This window comes from Eschscholzia californica, unplaced genomic scaffold (genome assembly GCF_041429995.1).
Source record: "Eschscholzia californica isolate CP2 unplaced genomic scaffold, dmEscCali1.0.p SCAF_5, whole genome shotgun sequence".
Classification (NCBI taxonomy): Eukaryota; Viridiplantae; Streptophyta; class Magnoliopsida; order Ranunculales; family Papaveraceae; genus Eschscholzia; species Eschscholzia californica.
The window spans coordinates 45,763,446-45,787,222 of NW_028238472.1; the positions used below are offsets into that span (position 1 = coordinate 45,763,446).

Below are 23,777 nucleotides of genomic sequence, written 5' to 3' on the forward strand. Positions count from 1 at the left end.
ATTTTATATGAAAGCTTTATTCAAAAAAAAAAAATCCAAATCAAAATCCTTGAAAAGTGAAAACGTTAAACCCCATCTTCCCAACCGTTTTTGATTTCTACACCCACTAAACCCTTATTTTCAACTATAATTTAAATTCTTAATCACTCTCTCCCCTCTGTTTTTCTCTTCCCCACTCCCCTAAGATTTCTCAATCTCCTTAACAAAACTTAGAGAGAGAGAGAGAAGAGTTTTAGAGAGAGAGAGAGAAGAGTTCTAGAGAGAGAGAGAGAAGAGAGAGAGAGACATTAATACATTAGCTCAACCACTAAAGTTATACCCACAGTTTTTTTCTTGAGTTGTAGAACCTAAAAGAAACACTAACATTACTCAATTTCCACATCTTAAACTTTGCATTAAATACATCTTCTTATCTTTGTTTTCTCTACTTCATCTCTTTCTAGGGTTATTAGGGTTTCAACATTTTCTTTTTCACTCTCTCATCCAAAAAAAAAAACCCAAACTTTGAGATCATGTGGAGTTCATCTGAGAACACATTTATGAGATCAAGTTCATTTAAAGAAGAAGGTGATGATGAAGAAGCTCTTAAGTGGGCTGTATTAGAGAGATTACCCACTTATAATCGAGTTCGAAGAGGGATTTTTAGGAACATTAATGGAGATTTATCAGAGATTGATATTTCTAAACTTCAAATTCAGGACCAAAATGTCGTCTTAGAACGAGTGTTCAATTCCGTAGATGAAGACATTGAAAGATTCTTCAATCGTATTCGCCAGAGATTCGACGAGTAAACTTCTCATTTTCCTCCCAAAATTATCCAATTCTGAACTTTCAAAGTTCCACTTTTTTTTTTACTTACCTTAAATCTTCACTATTTTCTAAATTTTACAAAAGTAGGAGAAACTAGACAACTTGTTTGACACATGAATGTGGCAAATTTAATCAGTTCTTCTTGGATGAAATTGAGTTCTTTCTGAGTCAATCATAAGCTAGTACTAGTTTAACAACTAGGGTTTCTTTGTCCTATTGATATAAAGCAATTAAGTTATCTTGTTTGGGTTTGTAGTGAATTTTATATTTTACTAAGTTGTTTTAAAAAATTGGGTAAGTTATGATGGTCTTGATCTCATTGATGAACTTCATTTTCAATTAGTATCTCTATCCACTTTTATACATGATTGTGTAATTCATGTCTTCTTTTGAGATTTCAGTGTAAATTTAGAATTCCCGAAGATTGAGGTTCGATTTGAGAAGCTCAAAGTCGACGCTTATGTTCATGTTGGGAGTAGAGCATTACCAACTATTCCGAATTTCATTTTTAACACAACTGAGGTATGCTTATTATATATGTGAATTATAGTAAGGGTATGTTGTTTTGTTGATGGTGAATTCTGATTCTCATATTTCTATCATTGTTAGGCTTTATTGAGGCAATTGAGATTATTCCCAGGAAAGAGAAAAAAATTATCGATTTTAGACAATGTTAGTGGGATTATTAGGCCTTCGAGGTACAATTTCATCAAAAAGAAGCGCGTGGAATTGCAATTCAATTTATGGATGCTGATAGCTGATGTGTGAGTTTGTTTTGTAGATTGACCTTATTATTGGGACCTCCAAGTTCTGGAAAGACGACACTCCTTTTAACTCTTGCTGGACGTCTTGATTCTGGTCTTCAGGTACTCAGATTGTATTCCTCAAACTTCCTCCGGTCTTTCCAGATAGCTTGTTGTATGTTGTCTAAATCTGACTCGCCCGAGTCCAACTATCCGAGCCATCTCAATCTGACTTGTTTCTGTCAGGGGGTAAATAGTCATTTCATGTAATTTCAGACAATGAGTTTTTTATAGGGACTTTTTTTACTATCAAATGAACCCAAAACCAGCCCAAGTCAGCCATTCATACGAGTCAGATAAAGAAAAAAACGCTATGATTCTTTTGAAGTCTCACTCGAGTAAATTCAGATCTCTATTCAGATTTCAGATCCGAATTTGAAAAATAAGTATCAATTTTTTGACATTTTATATTGTTTATTGTTTTTCGTATGTATTACACATTTGACATTATTTTCTTGAATGTTTGCAGATGTCAGGGAAAATTACCTATAACGGACACGGTCTAAACGAATTTATTCCTCAGAGAACCTCTGCCTATGTTAGTCAACAAGACTCTCATACGGCAGAGGTAACAGTCCGCGAAACTCTCGACTTTTCTTGTCGTTGTCAAGGTGTTGGAAACAAATACGGTAAGCTTAAGTGACTTCCAATGCTTTCTTGCCCATGGATAATATGTGTGTATACTGAGACTGCTTCTTTTCAAGATATGCTTTTGGAACTCGCCAGAAGAGAGAAGAATGCTGGAATTAAGCCAGACGAAGATCTCGACATATTCATGAAGGTACAAATCCTAATGCTAAAGTTTGTTTGGTATATCTTTTGTCAATTTACATGTCAGTATTATTTCAGAGCAGGAGCTAATATGTATCTCTAACGATTTTGCTTATCTAGGCATTAGCTTTGGGGGGCGATAAGACAAGCGCTGTTGTCGAGTTCATTTTGAAGGTATTACATTTGATTATCCGGGTTTCAAGTCGTTTGTAGTATCACATCTTTTGGGAAATAAACTAATAACAAGAAATAGTAATTTCTCGATCTACATACATTATGCTATGAAACATAATTACGATTACATATATCGATGTGTGATACATGTAGAATGCGTCCGACTACAATCCATGTTTTCTTCTCGTAGTTATCAAGTCGTTTATTTTACTTAAGTTTTTCTATATTTTGGACCAACCATTGTTACAATTTACATGAAATATGTTGACCTAGAGTCGTGGTCCTAACACGGTCATATTCACACAAGGGATACGTACACAATCTCATGTTATAACTACTGAAGTGACAGGATTATCTGACAAGAGCATCTGAGTGTCCGATAGAACCAAAAGAAAATACTAAAACGGAGTATCCATGTTAAATATTTTCTAGAAATGGAGCATGTCTTCTTGCACTCTTACATAGTCTTATGTAACCCGACACTAGCTTATTTTCCTTGTAAAACGTTTCCAAATTTCTAGTACTAAATTTTATCTTTCAAAGATTTTAGGTTTAGACATGTGTGCTGACACACTGGTAGGAGATGAAATGCTTAAAGGCATTTCAGGAGGACAAAAGAAGCGCCTAACTACTGGTACAAATCCTTTTCCTGCACAACTAAGGAGCTAAATTTTCCTTTCTTGTGCGTTTTTGAATTCTTAAAGATGTGGCAGATTTATGCCTTTCGCAGGTGAGTTACTAGTAGGTCCGGCAAGAGTATTATTCATGGATGAGATCTCAACTGGACTTGACAGTTCAACTACATATCAAATAGTTAACTATCTTCGACATTCAACCCGAGCACTTGATGGTACTGATAGAAACTAACTATGTGGGGACTTTATTGTCCTTATATTCCTATTACTCCTCCTTACACTTGGTTTACACTCCTACAGGCACTACAGTTGTTTCTCTGTTGCAACCAGCTCCTGAGACTTACAACTTATTCGATGATGTCATTCTCTTATGCGAAGGCCAGATCATATTCCAAGGACCTCGTGAGACTGCTCTTGACTTCTTTTCATTCATGGGTTTTAGGTGTCCCGAGAGAAAGAATGTTGCCGATTTCTTGCAAGAAGTATGTAACTCGACGACTTTCAGTGCCAAAATTTGTTTTACACAATTTATTTGATATAGAACACTTTTATCTACAAACTGATTTGAACTAGTCCTGCCGATAATCACAGTTTGTTTGTCTTGTCAGAAGAATTTACTGGTACAATTGAAAAACCGCAAGCTAGAAAAGTAAGGGTCTTATGTTTGTCTGATTTCTATTTGTTGGTAGGTGACATCTAAGAAAGATCAAGAACAGTATTGGTCTGTTCCTGATTGCCCTTATCAGTACATACCTGTCGGAAAGTTCGCAGAAGGTTTTCGCTCATTTCATGTTGGAAAAAGATTGTCTGAGAAACTTGTTGTTCCATTTGAAAGACATAAGAATCATCCAGCAGCCCTTTCAACTTCTAGTTATGGCGTAAGTATGGCTAATCTTCTCAAAACCAGCTTTTCATGGCAGCTCCTACTGATGAAAAGGAACTCATTCATATATGTTTTCAGATTTGTACAGGTAATCTTTTGTTCTAATTTGTTTAGGTCCAAATTTTGAGAACCAATTTACAACTCGTGGCATACATGATAAATTTATACGAATACTATTATACTTTTGCAGCTTCTCCTTGTCGCTTTGATCACAACGACGGTATTTATCAAGACAAAAATGCACCGAGAAACAATTGATGATGGAGGCTTATTTCTTGGGTCACTATACTTTTCAACGATAATGATTCTATTTAATGGATTTACAGAAGTTTCAATGTTGATCGCGAAAATGCCTGTGATTTATAAGCACAGGGAGTTGCATTTTTATCCATGCTGGGTTTATACACTTCCTTCTTGGGTTTTAAGTATTCCAAATTCGCTTCTAGAGTCTGGTATGTGGGTGGCAGTGACATATTATGCCATTGGATTTGATCCACAAGTAACCAGGTAAACCTCTCTTCTCGTGCTACCAAGGAGTTTGCTCAAAACACGATGTGAATAAGTTTCATTCTGCATTCATTTTTTTTCTCTGCAGATTCGGGCGGCAGTTCTTGTTATTTTTTGTTCTTCACCAAATGTCTATATCACTTTTTCGTTTGATGGCGTCTCTTGGGAGAAACATGATAATCGCCAATACCTTTGGATCATTTGCTATGTTGATAGTTATGGCTCTTGGAGGATTTATCCTTAATAAAGGTAATGTAAAACTAAGCATTTCTATATCTGTAAATGTATTATTGTAATTTGTAGCTTCTGTCTTTATTTAATTTGTTGTCGTTTGGTTACTTCCTTTATATGACAGATAGCATCCCTAATTGGTGGATATGGGGTTATTGGTTTTCTCCATTAATGTATGCTCAAAATGCAGCTTCAGTGAATGAATTCCTTGGGCATTCTTGGGATAAGGTTATGCGATTCGAAAATCAAAATTTCTTTTATTTCTTTGGTACGTTGTTTCCTGCACAAAAACTAAGACTATGTTGGATTCTGTAGGCAGCTTGGCCAGAGTCGAGCATGTCGTTAGGTCAAGCGGTAATGAGGGCCCGTAATCTATTTCCACAGAGTTACTGGTATTGGATAGGAGTTGGTGCTCTGCTCGGTTATACTATTTCGTTTAACCTTCTTTTGACACTCTTCTTGACTTTTCTAAATCGTAAGTTATGTCTAAACTGAATATTTAGTCTAAGTATCGAATTTTTTGCTCTAAAATTAAAATAGGCAAATGTACTTATGATTTTTATTTCCATATAGCTGTTGGGAAACGACAAGCTGTTGTATCAAAGGAAGAACTCCAAGAGAGGGATATCAGAAGGAAAGGCGAGAAAGGCGAACAAGTTGTCATTCAACTTAGAGAATTTTTGGAGCATTCCGGCTCACTAACCGGTATGTAACAATTCTTCATGTCTTGTCTTTGTTTCTTTCACGAGTCGAACTCAACGTCTTCTCCTTTTCCATTATTACAGTAACAAAAGGTAAAGAACAACGAGGCATGGTGCTTCCATTTCAACCCCTTTCCATGTCTTTCAGCAATATCAGTTACTATGTGGATGTGCCATTGGTATGTTTTTCAGCTTCCATCTCGTATAGCACTTATTTTTCAAACAACGTGAAGGTGTTGTTTTTTTTTTTATTCTTTCAATTTGACTTGCCTGCACGTGACTTGTTTGAGTCTAACTGTCTGAGCTTGACTTGTTGTGGTCGGGGGCACAATAGTCGTTTCAGACTTATTTAGGCCAGATTTATGATAAGTAGACCTTTTCACAGGAATTGAAGCAAGAAGGCGTATTAGAAGATAAACTACGATTGCTCGATAATGTTACTGGAGCATTTAGGCCTGGGGTGCTTACGGCATTAGTGGGAGTCAGTGGTGCTGGTAAAACTACTTTAATGGATGTTTTAGCTGGTAGAAAAACTGGTGGACTTATAGAAGGGACCATACACATTTCTGGTTATCCGAAAAGGCAAGAAACGTTTGCAAGAATATCTGGTTACTGTGAGCAAAGTGATGTCCATTCTCCATGTCTAACTGTTCAGGAATCACTTATATACTCTGCCTGGCTTCGATTACCGCCTGATGTTGACATCGACACACAAAAGGTGAGTTTTCAACAAACTTTCATTGCTTTGGAACTTCTGAAATTCTTATCTAGATGAGTGTGTAACGGTGTGTTTGCAGGTTTTTGTTGAAGAGGTAATGGAACTTGTGGAACTAATGCCGTTAAGTGGAGCCTTAGTGGGCCTTCCAGGAGTTGATGGGCTGTCAACCGAGCAACGGAAAAGATTGACAATTGCCGTCGAGTTGGTAGCTAATCCTTCTATTATCTTTATGGATGAACCAACATCAGGGTTAGATGCTAGATCTGCAGCCATTGTAATGAGAACTGTAAGGAACATTGTGAATACTGGGAGGACAATTGTTTGCACAATCCATCAACCGAGTACTGAAATCTTTGAATCCTTTGACGAGGTAATTCTCACTTAGTAATTTGGTACAATCTAACTCTATCGGCACCATAGAGTGATTCATTCAAATATTTCAAAAAAAAAATCGGCACCATAGAGTGCTTTTGACTTTGGGCCATGGGGCACCATGTACATGCATATTGACTAGTTTGTATCTGCACTTAGTAATTGTACATGCACAACGATAGTTTTCCATATTTCCCCATACAACATGGACAACGATATAGGTATCAGTATCTGGCAACGAGATACTTCTTTGTATCTGTTACTTTCACTATCGTGTAGGATGAATCTATGACGACTTTGTGTGACTAGATGATCTCATCAAAAGTCCTACTTGTTTGCAGCTGTTATTCATGAAGCGAGGAGGGCAGCTCATTTATGCAGGTCCTCTAGGAGCCAATTCTTGGAAGCTTGTTGAGTATTTTGAGGTCGGTTTAACATTTCCGAGTATGGTAACTAGTTCATTTTGTTAATGTAGATTTCATGCATTTCAAACTCGGTTCTCCGTTAAGAAAATTTCTTATTTGTCATGTTTAGGCCATTGGAGTGACAAAGATCCGACCCGGTTATAATCCAGCTGCATGGATGTTAGAGGTTACTTCCTCGGCAGAAGAAAGTCGCCTCGATGTTGACTTTGCTGAAGTTTATCGAAGATCTAAACTATTTCAGTACGTACAACTTATCATAAAGTGATGTTTGGGTCCTTCATTGTTCAAAGAAACCTTTTCGGTTTTTCTCTTCTGATATATCTGTTCCTTTGTTGTTTTAGGCACAACAAAGAGTTGGTTGAGAGGTTAAGCAAACCAAGAAGCAATTCAAATGATTTAAGCTTTCCTACTAAATACTCTAAGTCATATCTTCAACAGTTTGTTGCTTGTTTATGGAAACAAAATATGTCTTATTGGAGAAACCCACATTATACAGCTGTTCGGTTCTTCTACACCATCATTATCTCTTTGATGTTTGGATCGATATGTTGGAAGTTTGGTTCTAAAAGGTATCCTATTTGAACCGTTTCTAAGCTCATCGCTCTTTCTGTTACTTGATACAACTTAGATGGTGCTTATCTTTTTAAAACTGTGATCTGAGTTCTGACTCAAGATCTGAATTGACTTGAGTCAGATTTCAAAATGTTTGTTTTTAATCAGACTCGTGCGTCTGACTCATCGTGGTGACTGGCTTGGGTCTATTTGAGTCAGACACATAAGAGCTCATAGTCTAAAATTATGTGAAATTACCATTCTGACGTTGCCAAACAAGTCACTTGTCTCAGAAAACTCGGATTCAGACAATCTCAATTAAATACTTCTTCAATCCTTTTTTCATTCTATTTTGCAGAGATACCCAACAAGATATCTTAAACTCGATGGGATCCATGTATGCAGCAGTCTTATTTATCGGAATCACTAACGGCACAGCCGTTCAACCAGTTTTTTCAGTCGAAAGATTTGTTTCTTATCGAGAGAGAGCAGCAGGAATGTATTCATCTCTAGCTTTTGCATTTGCTCAGGTAAACCTCTGACCACCAATAGCTTCATTTCCTTCTTCATTCGCTCTTTTAATCTTTCAAGAACCCATAAATGGAGTCTAAAATTTGAACCTTTTGCAGGTAGCCATTGAGTTTCCTTATGTGTTTGTTCAGTCACTTATATATAGTTCTACATTTTACTCAATGGCCTCATTTGAGTGGGAACCGGTGAAGTTCTTGTGGTACATATTCTTTATGTATTTCACTATTTTGTACTTCACATTTTTCGGAATGATGATGACTGCACTCACTCCTAACCATAATGTCGCTGCAATTCTTGCTTCTCCATTTTATACATTGTGGAACCTCTTCAGTGGATTCATGATCACTTATAAGGTAATTGAATTGCAGTTTACTTTACTCTATCTGTGAGAAGTTCTTGACTTAGGGGGTTGGCCTACCCCGACCCTAGTCCTGTCCACAAGTTACTCCAGCCGATTCCAACTACCTAGCATTTCACCCCACTTTTACGACTTGTTTTTTTTTCCGACTAGTTTTAATTGTTTTTGTTGTCTATGCAGAGACTTCCGATATGGTGGAGATGGTACTACTGGGCAGACCCAATATCATGGAGTTTATATGGTCTTTTAACATCACAATATGGCGATGTTAACGAACATTTGAAGCTTGCAGATGGAATTCACTCAGTTTCGATAAGTCATTTTCTGAGAGAAGCTTTCGGATTTAGGCATGATTTCTTGGGTATTGCTGGTGGTGTGGTGGTTGGTTTCTGTATTCTTTTTGCTACAATTTTTGCTTTCTCAGTGAGATCGTTTAACTTCCAAAGAAGATAAAGAGGATTAAGTAAAAATGCTGAATCCAAAGTAATGCTCCCAGTTTGTAGCAGCTCTTATCGAAGATTAAAGCGTCGAGAAAGAGTCGAGAGAATGAAGCATATATATATATATATATATATATATATATATATATGTATGTCTATATATGTGTGTGTTTGACCGGTGCTTTACAGAAGTTGTATAGCGACGTTTTTCTATCAACTGTGGGTTTGTAGAAGTAATCATAATGTAGAATGTACGTATTAGTTTTTCTTGTTCTAAAAAGATTATCAAAATATCAGTTATACAGTGTACTAATTGTTTGAAGAACATTATAAAAGAGTAAGTGATTTTGGTTTAAGCTTTCAGAACGGATTCTACAATTTTCGATATAATGAAATAGGGTGCTCTGTCTCTTATATATGTAAGAACTGTTTGCTTTAGTTTACTTATGATTCTGAGTGTATAAGAAATCAGCATCTCTTCTAGGTTAAAGGTTACTGTCACAACCCACAACCACCACCGCCCACCGCCACCATAACTCCATAAGAGAATTGCTGCCCGGCCGGTCAGTCTTCTTAGTATGATGCATTTATCTGAGTCCTATACACTTTTGTCAAGTTAGTATTTTTAACGAGCACGAGTCTAGGACCATAGAAGATGTCATAAACTAGCTGTTGAACCACAAGCCTTTACCTCTGGTTAGTGTGCATTAAGTGTAAGAATAATGTTCAAATTTCCTTCTCTCTCTCTAACATAATATTAAATTTCAATTTTATATTTGAAATTAATAATTTATAGTTGAAAATTGAAATAAAAAATCCGCACACGTACATTACACACATACATAATTTAGATTTGGGAGCCCCTGTTACGTTTAGAGCTAGGAAATTGTTGTATACCCCAACTTATCTAGAATGTCTAACCCCAATTAGTCAAGGATAAGTATTAATTAGAACCCCAACTCCTATCGATCCGTCTGTGTCATTTAATATAATATCGAAATTTAAAAGTCATATTAACAACGAAATGATCATTAAAGAACATACATATCTTAGTGGAGAGTAATAACATTTTTTTAAAATGTGAAAGTGACTCTTGCTTTATCAATTGGATTTAAAATTTATGATCCAAAGAGGGCTTAGTGCTTACTCTATCAATTTTTTGGTACAAAAGTCAATATGTTTTGTGACAGAATGTATCTCAAGGATCATGTTGAGTCACACTGCACCATATAAATGAAAGGGACTCATTAGATAAAAATAAGAACATAAGTGCTATATGACCGGAAATTTGAGGTCACCGACGACGGTCCGTACATGTTGAAGTCTGATATGACCGACACTCATTGGTTGGGCCATGAGGAGAGAGAAATGCCCTAACCAATAGAAGTTGGCTACATCAGACTTCGGCGTGTGGTCAATTCCAAATTTTGGACTAAATAGAATTATTGTATTTAGGTAGGATAAAGACTGATTAAGTGATTAGAGATACAAGATAACTATAAGCAATCTTAACTAGCAGTTGCTTCAGACATCAGCCAAATTTTGCTACTTACATGAAAGGCAGTCACCCCCATGATAGACTGTTACTTCTGTATATGGGTTCTTTGACCAAATAGTTATTATTGGTAGAGAGACTTTTAATTTTGGGAAGAAACAAAGATCATATTTAGTTCAACAAAAAAAAAAAAAAAAAACAAAGATCATATTCTCATCCAACCCCTTCTCACACATCAATTTTATGTAATCCCTTCCTATAATTTCAGTCTTTTCTTTATGGTAATTCTTGGACGAAACACAAAACAGTCCTCCGTGAGACTTTTTTTCCCTTTAAGTCCTTTTACGACGTTTCCATCCTGTCTTACTATGGGAGATCACATAAAGAAAATGAATTCAAGGGTACAAATTGATAACTCTGGCCAAACCAGGTATGTTTAAAGGTTCCTTATTAAATTGTGCAGTGTAATCTCTTAATGGCTCCCAGGTTTCTGGCAACGATCTATGAGAAATACTTCAACAAATCGTTGGACGGGTGTTCATACTATATTGAAGAGGAATTTAGACAACTACAAAAGTAACTAAATTACATTTTGGAACCTATTCATGTTACGAGAGGGAGACCGAGATAGGTGACATTAAAGCTTTATTCGAGCATAGTCGTGCAAAGGTGAAGGAGACTCCTCAAAACAAATTTATGAAAGTGTTACGGGGCTATGTCTTGCATGTTACATTAGATTTCATGGTGAATGAGATATACTGTGCAGATGGCATCGACATTAACATCGACAGTTGTGGATGTATTATAAGGTCTCTCTATGGGCTCCTTTATGCACATGAGATGATAGCTTTGATAAGATAACATATGATGTTTCCGTTGGACATGATTCATCCGCAGTTGATCAAACTATAGATTAAACCTACTATAGAAATTTACTCTTCCCACAACACATGAAATGGAACAACTTTATATAGTGGGGGATAGGATCGAGTTGTCCTAGAGGTCCACAATACTTAAGAAGTTAAGGGATATTGTTTGTTCGACTATAAAAAAAACTCTTGTAAGTAGTTGGAACGGCAACGATGACTAAAGGGGCCCCCAAACAAAAAGAATAGCAAAAAAAAAAGAGAAAGAAGCTAAAAAATCTACAAAAGGGGAACTCATCTGCTCTTGAATATGCCAAATGTATTGATGAAGATGTTCCTTCGACTCGAACCCTACATCCGATGATAGAGCCCGAGTCGTGACGTGGTGATGGGCCTAAAAAGTCACCCTAAAAGGTCTCCACCCGCAAGTATACGGGTGTCAAGTAGTATCTCGGTAAGACCGTATTCAATCCACAGAGACTTAGTCAAAATTATTCTAAAACTTAGAACTAGCATGGTTTTTGTCTTTAAAAGAGGTTTTGTGATGAAAAATAAAATAGCAAAATTATTTAAAACGAACAACGGAGATAAATACTAAAGTGAAAGAAGTCTAGGGTATCGAAATCCACCTTAACATGCATGTAAATTGACCTAATCAATCAGAACTCAAATCTCTTTCTTTTTATAACTCAAGGGAAGGTAACCAATTATACCAAACCTCGGAAAATCATAACTTTTTAGAACACACACACCTAATCTTTTAATTTCAAAATACACATTCAAAAGATACTCAAACTATTAACTATCAAACCCTAAGCACGAGATATTAAAGACAATAAGTCTAAATATGAAACATCAAAACATAAACATAACTAATGAGAGAGATGCCATGAAACCAATATGAAGTAATTAAGTTTACAATATCGAAACAAATCAAGTATATTCATTGTGAGATGAAGGCCATTTACTTAAGCAAAACTAAGGCTTCATCCTAACCCTTGATTAGATGATTAGCTATCCATGAAACAAACGGAAATATCGACATAATTCGGATAATCAAACAAAAGAAAAGAGTTAGAGAAATAAACCACCGAAGATGAAGATCTTTTAATGATGGGAGCTATGGTGAATGTTGTTTCGATGAAGAGATAGAACAGAAACGAGAACTTGATTTCTTCTTTCCACCCTTCTCTCTCTTTGATTTGATCTCTCTATGTTCCTCTTTACATATCTTTCTCTCTCTTTAAACGTTCTCACTAAAATATCAACTCTGACTAGTAGAGGAAGAAGAAAAGATGATGAGTATACTCTCTGTTATATCTGCTTCTCTTTAAAATTCTTATATCACAGAAGAAAATAAATTAGTAAGGAACTAAATTAAATTTTTATTTTATTATAGCTCAACACCGTACCACCAACATTAAATTGTAATTTTTTTTTATTACTTTAGTGAACACCTCTCCCACCAACACGATCACTAAACTTATAACATTGTACCTCCACTACCACCACAATTACTAAACCTCTATCACTGTACCTCAACTACCACCAACATCCCCATCATGACCACCACCATTACTAAACCTCAACACCGCAACCACCACCATCAATAAACTTCCACACCACAATCACCATCAAACCACAACCCGAGCCGATACCTCACATTACGTGCAAAAGAAATGTCGAAAGTTTCAATATGCAATTTTTTTCTTGTGAAACGCGTGTGACCACATTCTTAAAACTCGCTTCAGACTTCTGAAATCTCAGGATCGGTCATGAGCCCTACCAATCCGAGTCTTTGAATGAGTTGCCCGAGTCCGACTGGGCCTGCCGATTCCCACCCCTAGCACCACACCCGCTTATAGTGTAAAAGGTGTGGTTTCAGGAGCTGCCAAGAACATTAGTCAAAATCTGTACCTGATAAAGAATTAATGCTTCCTCTCTACCATGACCTAATCTCTTGTTTTTCCAACTTACAAACAAACCTATCAATAATCTTCTCTCTCTAATCCTCTCACACTCCAATCACTTTCCAACACCTATGACATTCTCAACATTGTTTTTTTATTTTTTTTGTTGAAACACATTATTGTTGTCAAGACTCGAGAGATTACATTTTTAATTCATTTTTCTAATGGAAAACTTAAATCTTTATAAAATAAATGATTCTTTAGAGAAATAATTAAATGTTAAACCCGGATTTATGTTGCAAATTCCATGTACATGATTTCAAAAGTAGACTTTTCTCATCATTTTCTCTTTCTTCCTTTCTCTCTCTCTCTCTTCTCACTGCAAGAGGCATGAGAAGTGGCAGAACATAGAAGTAGAGTGGTATAGAGAGAGAGAGAAGCCATGAAAACTTGAAATAGAGATACTGAGGAAAAAAACCCAGACTTCACTTTTTCTTTTAAATGCTCTCATCTGTCTTTTACCTCTTGGATACTCTCTCTCTATCTCTCTAGTATTTTACTTTTTCTTTACTGAAAATCCAAGTTTTTATCTTTTTGGAGTGTGGGGAGGTTTGAAATGATGATTTACTACGATTTCAACAGCACGATTTCCTGATGAAATGGCGGTACTGATGATGGCTCAACAACAAAATACAGACGATAATAACAAGACCCAAAGTGAGAAACTAACTTTCCATGATTTTCTTGGTATGAGATGTTCTTCTTATTTCCCTTCAAGTTTAGTACCCAAAACTGGTGAGATTAAACCTTCTGAAGCTTCTGCTTCCATTGGAGGAGCTTCATCTGGTGGTGGTCATGCCCCTGTTTCAGCTACTTCCGATCTGGGTTCCGGTTAGTCACTTTCCATTCCCCCCTTTACTTTTTTAATCTTCATTTTGTCTTTTACTCTTTTTTATTGATAGTGGGTAGTTTTGATTTTTCATTTTTTATGGTTTCTATATATCAAATTGATGAGGATTTGTTCATCTTCTTCCATTGTTTGAATCTGGGTATCTATTATTTTTCTATGCCCTTTTATTACTATGTGATATGGAGTTGTTTTAGTGAGAACTAGGTTTGATATTCTTTATCTCTCTCCCTCTCATCTTCTTTTGATTTGCTTTTACTTTTTTACATGGGTGATGGGTACTTAGAAGTTGTTATTACCATCCTCTTTTGAACTCTTCCTTGATCCTTCACTCCTTTTCATTTTAGGGTTTTATTCTTTGTAGTACTGATGATTTCAATGTTTAATCTATTCTCAATGTTGATTAGGTCTGAATGAACTAAAATGTTTGATCTTTTTGTTCCTCCAATAGTACTTTGTTCTGTGAAATTTTACGCATTCACAATCCGACAAATTTGATTCAAATTGCTTTCTTTTTCTTGTGTTAAGTTAATTTGTAGGTTTCAAACTTGAAGCCCTAATTGTGACAGACTGGATAGACATTGTTAACTATGGCATAGTAGAAATGAGTTTGGTTCTAATTCTGATCTTTTATTCATGCTAGAAAGGCTGGTTGGGAACCATTCTGAGGGGGTTCAGTTACATGATCCGAAAAGCGACTTTTCCGCGCCAGAGATAAGTACTAGACACGTTGGAACAAAGAGGAGTACTTCAGGTTCGGACTTTATGGGCTTAGCCAGAGATAGGATGCCTCAATTAGGATCAGATTCCCATGAAAGCTCACAGCTAAGGAAGGTAAGGAATAATTTTCCTTCTTTTATCCTGTCTTTCTTTTTTTCGCTTTCATTGAACCTAATATCATTATCTCACATCGTGTGGGCATTAGAATTTGTGAAGTAGATAACTCTTGAAATGTCCTTTCCTTCCAAGCCGGTTCTCAAAGAGAGTTACGCCAAATGGCCTATAACATGGTACCGGGGCTAGAGCTAGTGCAATCTTAGTAACCTTGGCGTTGCCTAAGGCGATCCCCTAGTGCCTCTATCCCCCGAGGTGAGGAAGGTATTAGCACTATCCCGCATTGCCTGGGCAGTAGGACATTTGAAGTAGTTACCTCTTGCCTTCTTGGGCAATCCTTTTCTTATGACCCGATTTTCTGAGAGTTAGAGAGTTAGGTCCAATGGACTGCAGTGGAATTAAAGAAGACCCAATATTGACCCGTTCGATGTTTAGTGTGAATTGTGATGTATTTGATTTTCTTGAGTTGCTCAGTTTTAGTGTTTGATGGGTTTCAAGTTTCGCAATCTTGTTTGAGCAGGCATACTGTTATTTCTTCGACCTATAATTATTTCTACTTACTGTTTCCAATTTTGAACGAAAATAATCGATAATTTTCTTCTTGGTTTTTCTTGGCATATTGAAATTAGCTTATCCGTAGCAGCACCATGGTAGAGAGATCAAGGCCTCATGATGAGGAACTATACTTCGGTATGCAACCGCCAAGGCAAACGTCTAATACGGTCATTTTGCAGCCTCCTGTTGGTAGTAGACCGGATTCTGTCTCTTCCAAGTGGGAACGGGCTCTCCATATGAATGCTGGTCCACAAGCCCAACAATACCCTCCCCGCCATGGCCAATTTGCAAGTTATATCGATAAGATTTCTTCAAACAAGTATAGGGATGTTAATGCAAGTCCTTCAGTTATATCTCAACCTGCAGCCGATGAAGGCTCTAGGACTGGTATTAAAGGATCTAGTGTTTTAAGGGGCATTTCAGTGCTCGAAAGAAACACATCTAAGGTAGTTCTTGGTAGCGGATCAAAGTCTGGGCCTCAAATTGCCGACCCTGAATCTTCTCTTCCACCAAGGTAAATCTTGTTTTGCAGTTTAGTCCTCTTTAGGTGCTGTCCATAATCCCATTTCCAAATGAATCTAATATTTAAAATTCTTATCATGTCTGATCTAATTTCCAGGAAACATGGATTAACATCTGGGACGCGGCAAATGACTATATTTTATGATGGCCAAGCTCATGTTTTCGATGACGTCCACCCAAACAAGGTCAGATTCTTTTTTTGTAAAGATTCTCCAAATATTAATTTGTCATGGTTAATTTCGAAATATATCTTACTCTAATATGCTTATTCAAGGCTTAAACTTGCAATCCACTATTATGTTGAAAATCAATTAGTTAATTTGACGCACTCGATCTTGTTTCTACTTGTGATCAAGCTAAAATAGTTCCAAGCCTAGATTTCTCGAGCACTTGGAAATTTTGCTAAATTTTTAATAATTACATTGTTATCTTTCAATATTTATCTCTCCACTAAGAAAAGATTCACTTCTTATGATGTCCAATTTTGGGTTGAAGATCTATTTGAACATGTTCTAGTTAATAGTAAACAATCCGATTGATCTTCAAGACTTCAACCCCCAACCCAAAATAGATTAAATTTCAAGATGGTATTTAGTTTCGGGTAGTAATACATATATATAGTTCATTTACATGTAAGAAAGCGAGTTAATAATGTACATAATCGTATTAATGTTTTAGGCTGATATGATAATGTCTCTGGCTGGATCAAATGGAGGGTCGTGGTCTACAACTTATGCTCCAAAGTCTACTGGTAAGACATCCATTGGTGAAACTTGCTTACCCAGTGGAGAAAATGACTTGGGACTTAGTAACGTATCCCTTCCCCGTCATCTATTTAACAAAGACGGACCAAGCTCACCATCGTCCAGCCGGTCTCTTAACTTATCATCTGGTACGTTGTTTACTTTATTTCCTCATTTCCTGAGTTATCTCTTACATAGAGTATTGAAGATTATGAATCCGTTTTAGGGGGTCACCAAGGAAGCATGACAGCAAGGGAAACGAGAACCGAAACACAATTTGCAAAATCGGACACTGAAGGCAAAAGAGAGGTACGGTAAAGACAGAGTTCTTAATTTGCTTTCCTTGTTCATTGATAGATTCATCCGTGGAAGTTGTTTTTTGTGACATATAAACTTTGTCTCTTCTATATACTGATCAGTTTTAGGATTGATTATGAAAAATATGCACCTTTTGATTACTTGATTAATTGATTAGCTGTTAGTTGCTTACCCTTCGTTATGGCTTGAATGTTGATCTTCGATGCTTTTATTGTGTCCAAGAGAAAACTGAAACTGATCTTTGAAAACCGCAACTTACTCGAAGTTCAAAGACCAGAGCAGGTTGGTTGATTGTTATGTTCGCTTATGAGTCAAAGCATGTTCACAGTGATATAAGTTTTTAAGTTGAGTGTGAACATTTAGTTAGGTTGGATTTGATTGGATTCAGTATTGGGACTATATTGAATAATATGGAAATCATTATGTTACTCGGGATCGAAGGCAGTTCTTGTTTTCTCCGTCGAAGATTATCGGGTAGTTTTTTAGGGTTTAATATCAATACTTCCGACCTCAACAGAATTTAGGGGGTAGTTGAAGATGCAACAGATTTTCAATCCTAAGTAACGTTAATCATTATCTTCAGTCTATTAACCACTATTCGTCAGCAAGGAACGGATAGTAAAGTATAGGCACATCAAGAGCCACATAAACGACAACAAATACATCTACATCAGGGAGTAATTCTAACCCGTGTTTAGATTCTATTTTATCTCAGTCTGATTAAGTTAACATCTGTATACTTAGTTTGATTCATATCCGTCTGATTTCAGTTCTCTCTCTAGTATTTGATTGGCTTCTAATACGGAAGTCTAGGCCTCTTGTACTCGTCAGTCTGTCAAATTATCATTGACGGAAACAGTGTTGGTATGATACAAGGAGTCTATCGGTGTTGTTTTTCTGGCTCGGTTACGAAGTCCCTATGAGATGAGTCTTAAAATACATTAAATATCGGTTGATTGAGTAGATCTCCTTTAGAAAGACTGAGAGTTACGACCTTACTTGAACAAGATCTGTTCTATAGGATCGTACATCTGTATCCTTGATTTCTAAGGAGACAGCAACCTAAGTCTGGTCGATGAATCATGACCGTCCGATCAGAGCGTGATTAATAGTTGAGATCTGAGCTATCAGGATCTCAACCGTAGATGATCGTTCTCAGCTCATCTTCGGATGGCTGAGATGGTCGGTCGGTTGGCTGACAGACTCCCCCAAATATTTGCCAATAACCCTTGATTGGAGTGGTAAGAGGTATAATCTTCCACCTAGAGGTCGAGGGTTCGAGGCACCTGAACAATTCAAAAAAAAAAAAAAGACTGAGAGTTGGTGGTGTATCCCTATGGTTTTAACTACTTCTGATAAAGCCTAAGAATGGTTCCATTCATAAGGCTATATATTATGGGATACCATGGATGAATCGAGCCATGCAGAATCTCCTGGAGCCCAGTTCCCATCTCATATGGCCATATCTTCTGAGACATGTTGAGCTTTTTCATGAACCGGTCTGGTGTATGATTAAGAACATCCCAACTTCCTTTCAAAACGAAGAGGGCATGTCCTTGTTTGCTAGTATGGGTCATATTTAGAAATTCAAACGCCGAAATTTTTGGGCTTGTTCTCAATACTTTCTGCAGGTTAGAGTCCTGTATGATATTAGGAGTCTTCTGTTGGCTACTTTTTCTGTGGAGGGCCTAGATGAAGTGAAGAAGATGAATATCACTCATGAGGGACTTTCATCAAAGGCCGTTACAAAAGAAAAAAACACGGGAAAATTCATATTTTCGCTGTAGTTGGGATGTTATAATGGCAGTACGAATTTTCGTTGTAGTTGGGATGTTATAACGGCAGTATGCCGTTATAACAGTTTCCTTAACGGGCTTTCCTTACAAGATAACAAAAGTCATTAAAAATGGATTGTTTACCCAAACAAGTTGGCTACATTCTGTAGCTATATTTGGGTATTTGTAACGGCTTGGTGAAATCTAGCTCGTTACGAATACCCAAATAATGGTAATGTAACAGCTCCTTGACATTACAAGGACTTATATTTGTAACGGTTATTTATTATTACAACTGTAGTTTCTTTTAAGCTAAAATTACAACATAAACAACAATATCAAAAAGCTTATAAAACTCGAAAAAGGGTGTTTGATGTACTATCAGGTGTCAATAGTTGAATAATGTACATCTCTAAGAAGTAATATCAGATTGGCGATTCATAGTAATCCGTGAATGCAATATCGGACTTTGTCGATAGATTGTCTAGTAGTAGGCATAGTAATGGAGATATGGAATTGACTATTTCGATTAAAAGAGTGGTGGTAATCATAGAAGGGCCAAAACCACCCATTCTAAGTGGCATAAGTCCACAAAGTACCAATCTTTTGTAAACTTATCATTCTTTTTTATGAAAGAAAAACTTTCCATTTTCTTTAGCTTTTGATGTAATCTGATCCCATTTGATATTTTTAAATGTTAAAGTAGGAAATGTTCTAATACTTTTGATGCACATAACTAACAAGAAAAGGTGCATGATAAGCTTAGGATCATACAAAATTTGTTGCAACAAGAATGGTAGTGTGACCTATGCTCAATATCTATCTTTTTTTTTTTTTGTTGAAGATGCTCAATATCTATCTGTCTGATCTTTTTGCATTCTGGTTCTTGAATTCGTATACTAATTTGAGGACGACTTTTGTCTACTAATTTGATTTTTTTGAGAAATATTTTTTCTTTTTTTTGTCGAAGAGGATTTTTATATATGAGAGATACTCAACCCGTGTAGATAAGTATTAAAATTTTATCTCATCAAAAAAAAAATGTATTAAAATTTTAAAATTATTATTTGCTTGGAGTCAGAAGGCATATCTACTGTTTGGATGACTCAAACAAAATTTATATAATAAGGAAGGAAAATGTCTTTTTTTAGAATATACTCTCCTCTTCAATGTCTAAGATAGTAAGATTACACCTCTCAAACTTATCTTAATGGTTGAGATTATATTTATCAAATTTATCTTCAACCTCTTTTCAATGACTAAAATTACACTTCTCAAACTTATTTCAAACGGATGAGATTAAACCTCTGAGTCTTATCTTCAAAACAACCAAGATTAAACCTACCAAACTCATCTTTAATAAGGAACTCCAGAGTTTAATAACATTTCATCCTAGAATAACTACTACATAAATCAAATTTATCAAGTCTTTTATAATTAAAAGAGTTTGTTTAACAAGAGATGATGTCCTTCTTTAACAAAAAATAAAGAGATGATGTCCTCAACAAAAAAAAAAAATAGAAATACTATCATTGTCAATCCTCATTGGTGCTCCCCATCAATGTTGTTAGGATAAGACCAATAATTGTACCAAATAATAGGGAAGTTTTGCATCTCTCCACATTATTTGTAGATACGTTTCTTAGCTTCTCATAGTCCTATATATGCTTGATTTTGTATCAAGTGAAATAATGGTTTGGGTTTGAATAAAATTCGTATTTGGATTTTAGGCCTCTTACGTTAGCTTTCAAGGATTTAATTTCGACAGTCTCGTGCTTATCACATCTTGATAGTGTTTTAATAATTTGTAATGACTATCGAGTTAGACATTCACAAATTTTAAAATGTTTGTTATGGAACGTTACTAGTATTCACAAATTTTAATAGGTGTACTTTTATTCCTGAACATTCGTGGACTTTGAAATGTACGCGAATGCCCCCATCGACTACCCTCCCGAGTCAAAGACGAGAGGTGTCCAACCCCTACTGGGGGAGGCTGGGGGCATAGTTGAAGATGGGGACATCACCCACAAACAAATAGTGAAAGATTCCTTCCAAATGGAAAAGAAAGAAAGAGAAAAACTAAACCTTGCAAGTTGCAGCCTTAAATCTCTCCCTGTCAACCTTATAGTCTGATATATAGACAAAGAACCAAGCAGTAGTTGCATATTTTCTAGATAGAGAGAAAGATGGATTATGAGAGTGATATCCCACTTTTTGATTTAAGCAAAAACCCACAAGATTTAGAAGAAGGAAGTGAAGGATGGAAGAAATTATGTCAAAAATTGAGAGAAGCTTGTGAAAATTATGGTTGTTTTCAAGTGGTGTATGATAAAATTCCTAAAGAACTCCATGACAAGATGTTCATGGCTTTGAAAGAATTATATGATCTTCCTGAAGATATCAAATCAAAGTATTCAAAGTATTTCAAAACTCACTTTAATATTAAAGAAGCTCCTTATTATGAGAGTTTAAGCATCTCTGATTCTCACTCTTTCGACGAGGTTCGTGCCGTCACCGATCTCTTCTGGTCCGACGGAAATCCTACTGTCTGGTAATTTATTCTCTCTCTCAATTATCAACTCCGGTTCAATTTTGTCTTTCTTTTGCCGTGAAATTGTCTATTATTATCCAAATACGGCACACTGGTGGCTTTGTTCTTTTGGGGCTATGAAAATTGGTGGCTAATTTGTATCTACACAATCTGAAATCAAATGACTCTATGTGCAGTCTGTCTCCCGACTGAATCTCTGACAGTAGTTGATGTGGCCGGGCGAGATTTAGAAATTTTTTTATTTGGGAGGCGTAGTTGGACGAGATTTAGAGACATTTTCTCTGTACATCTGTCTCTAAATCTCGTCTGACTGCGTCACCCGCTCGGATTCATCCGCAGAATGGGGTAGCATAGTGTTGCCGGCTGATCCCAAATTTCATTTGATAATGTGACACCCACTTTATGCATAATTGGGTCTATAAAGTTATATACTACTTCAACAACAAAAAAAAAAGTTGTATACTACTATTATATTCTTGTAAAGATAATACAAAATTTTACTTGCCTGGAAAAGCCGGCTGATCCAATGCTAACGGGTCACTTAGACGGACCAAGTATGATACAGAGAGAGATAGAGCAAAGACTTGACCCATCCTGACGAACCATGTCGGTCGATGGGTGATGCCTTGGTGTCAGCTAACTTTCTTGGGCGAACTATTACTATTGCTACATCAATAAGAAGTTTAAAGCCGCCACCTATAAGTGTTAAGGAAATGTTAAATGTATAAAAGATTTCGACTTAATTTATGACTTAATGACACACCAAAGTAAAAGAACGGTCTAGCTCGCAGTAAAACTTTGAATTTTTTTTGTCTTTAAGTGAATGTGAGTCAGTAAATCATAAATTAAGTCAATTTTTCTTTTGTCATTGTAGCACTCCCCTGAGTGTTAAAGGCGCCTCATATTCTCGCTCACATATTCAATGCCCATTTTTTTTTAGTGAATATCTGGATACGTAGTTAACAGTATGCCACTTTAGTAAGTCAGTATATGAGGAAAAAAGAAGTATTTAACTACCCGAATTACAAGTACCTTTTTGAGAAGCAAAATTTGTGAGCCAAATTTGGGGATTTACATCTTTATCAAAAGAGGTCAAAACCAGAAAAAAAAAAATGTTTGTAGTTGTAATATGTTTAATATTTACCTTTCCTATTTCTATCGGTCTTACATACATTTTATCATTCATTTAGGCATCCTTCCCAATTTTGGCAGTTTGATTCTCATTGCATTTTTTTTTATAAATGCAGCCAAATTGTTAGCAAAATGAGCAAAGAGGTATTAGATTTGGAGCATATTCTTCGAAAAATGATATTTGAAAGTTACGGATTAGTTGATAAATATTATGAGAAGAGTGTAAAAGAGTGTCGGACGATCATGGGATTCACCAAGTACAGAGCTCCTCCGGCAGAAGAGCCCGTCATGGTCGGAATACCACCTCATGCTGATAGAGGAATATTGACATTAATATACCCAGACAGTGAAGGTCTTGAAATTTTGTCCAAGGATGGAAATAGGTGGATTCAAGTCAGTCCCAAGGAATGCACTTTTGCTGTCTTTGTTGGTCAATCATTTAAGGTAATTTGTGTTAACCTAGCATTATTCATATGGCCAATATATGGAAATACCAAATTAACCCTAAAGAGGGAGAGAATTTTATAGTTTAGAAATACTATTTGGCCTGAAAATTGGGTCGATCACACGCTGAAAGCTGTTTGTAGTTATATTTATCTCTCAAATTTTTCTATGTACATGTCTCAATTAGAGATTTTCTTTTCTTAAATTGATACGTAGGCATGGAGCAATGGGAGGTTACATGCGATAAAACACCAAGTGATAATGAAAGGAGAGAAAGATAGGTACTCTTATGGATCATTCGCAACACCACTTGAGGAATCGACGATTGAAACAGCAAGTGAGTTGGTAGATGAAGATCACCCTCTCATTTATCGACCGTTTACATATAAAGAACTCGTTACCTCCTCCAAAAGCGCTAAAGATTATCTCGATAGTATTGAGAATTATCGAGTTAAAGGTACAAAATAATTAAAAAAGAATAATCTCTCCACCAAATTGTTAGACGAACAATTGGAGATTAATGATGAATTTATATCTTATTGTTCATCATAAATTTTCGTTAATTATGAAATAAGGTGAGAAAATAAATTAATGTTTTTCTTTGGTTTCTTTCACATTCTATGTGCTTTGGGGTAATGTGTTTATGTTTGAAGAAATAATATTAGAGTTCCCTTTTTGCTCCTTTTTTAAGTTTTGGGTTGAAATTTTGTAAAATTATAGTGTTTAAAAAATGCTAAATGGCCTCAAATTTTGGACCGAGCTTCCCACTGCACGATGACGTGGCTGACTTCAACTGATCAGACTGTTTCTCT

General features: G+C 36.1%; 3 protein-coding genes and 1 non-coding gene across 5 annotated transcripts; all 4 read left to right on the forward strand.

Moving 5' to 3' along the window:
* Positions 1-82: 82 nt before the first annotated feature.
* Positions 83-9,267, forward strand: ABCG32 (pleiotropic drug resistance 4). The gene is made up of 25 exons (XM_086638721.1): positions 83-787; positions 1,212-1,332; positions 1,420-1,508; positions 1,592-1,676; positions 2,083-2,242; positions 2,318-2,394; positions 2,505-2,558; positions 3,102-3,192; positions 3,289-3,408; positions 3,494-3,675; positions 3,883-4,164; positions 4,267-4,583; positions 4,672-4,832; positions 4,939-5,042; positions 5,130-5,289; positions 5,388-5,519; positions 5,600-5,694; positions 5,901-6,233; positions 6,313-6,603; positions 6,947-7,030; positions 7,140-7,270; positions 7,372-7,599; positions 7,941-8,112; positions 8,212-8,466; positions 8,652-9,267. The coding sequence occupies exons 1-25, from the start codon at positions 513-515 to the stop codon at positions 8,922-8,924; spliced, it is 4,272 nt and encodes a 1,423-aa protein (XP_086494847.1). The 5' UTR covers positions 83-512; the 3' UTR covers positions 8,925-9,267.
* Positions 9,268-12,317: 3,050 nt separating this feature from the next.
* TIFY8 (TIFY domain protein 8) lies at positions 12,318-17,232 on the forward strand. Of its 2 annotated transcripts, none has more exons than XM_086644289.1 (6): positions 12,318-14,073; positions 14,733-14,923; positions 15,553-15,992; positions 16,098-16,185; positions 16,679-16,892; positions 16,970-17,232. In XM_086644289.1, the coding sequence occupies exons 1-6, from the start codon at positions 13,842-13,844 to the stop codon at positions 17,059-17,061; spliced, it is 1,257 nt and encodes a 418-aa protein (XP_086500415.1). In that variant the 5' UTR covers positions 12,318-13,841; the 3' UTR covers positions 17,062-17,232. The 2 variants fall into 2 exon arrangements, with proteins under 2 accessions (XP_086500415.1, XP_086500416.1); XM_086644290.1 differs by having other exon boundaries at positions 13,492-14,073; positions 15,658-15,992.
* An 818-nt stretch (positions 17,233-18,050) lies between these two features.
* LOC147539723 (small nucleolar RNA U3) lies at positions 18,051-18,266 on the forward strand. The gene has a single exon (XR_015226799.1). It is a non-coding gene; the product is annotated as a small nucleolar RNA U3 (small nucleolar RNA).
* A 451-nt stretch (positions 18,267-18,717) lies between these two features.
* Positions 18,718-23,647, forward strand: LOC147539724 (putative 2-oxoglutarate-dependent dioxygenase AOP1). Its single transcript, XM_086644291.1, has 3 exons — positions 18,718-21,390; positions 22,638-22,965; positions 23,182-23,647. Exons 1-3 carry the CDS (start codon positions 21,026-21,028, stop codon positions 23,431-23,433), a joined length of 945 nt encoding a protein of 314 aa, XP_086500417.1. The 5' UTR covers positions 18,718-21,025; the 3' UTR covers positions 23,434-23,647.
* The last annotated feature ends 130 nt before the right edge of the window (positions 23,648-23,777 follow it).

Coding starts and splice junctions, on each gene's coding strand:
- LOC147539724 (XM_086644291.1), top strand. CDS start 21,026: ATGGATTATGAGAGTGATATCCCACTTTTTGATTTAAGCAAAAACCCA. Junction 21,391..22,637: donor GACGGAAATCCTACTGTCTG/GTAATTTATTCT, acceptor TTATAAATGCAG/CCAAATTGTTAGCAAAATGA. Junction 22,966..23,181: donor TTGTTGGTCAATCATTTAAG/GTAATTTGTGTT, acceptor ATTGATACGTAG/GCATGGAGCAATGGGAGGTT.
- ABCG32 (XM_086638721.1), top strand. CDS start 513: ATGTGGAGTTCATCTGAGAACACATTTATGAGATCAAGTTCATTTAAA. Junction 7,271..7,371: donor CGAAGATCTAAACTATTTCA/GTACGTACAACT, acceptor TTGTTGTTTTAG/GCACAACAAAGAGTTGGTTG. Junction 7,600..7,940: donor TGGAAGTTTGGTTCTAAAAG/GTATCCTATTTG, acceptor TCTATTTTGCAG/AGATACCCAACAAGATATCT.
- TIFY8 (XM_086644289.1), top strand. CDS start 13,842: ATGGCGGTACTGATGATGGCTCAACAACAAAATACAGACGATAATAAC. Junction 15,993..16,097: donor GAATCTTCTCTTCCACCAAG/GTAAATCTTGTT, acceptor TCTAATTTCCAG/GAAACATGGATTAACATCTG. Junction 16,893..16,969: donor GTCTCTTAACTTATCATCTG/GTACGTTGTTTA, acceptor AATCCGTTTTAG/GGGGTCACCAAGGAAGCATG.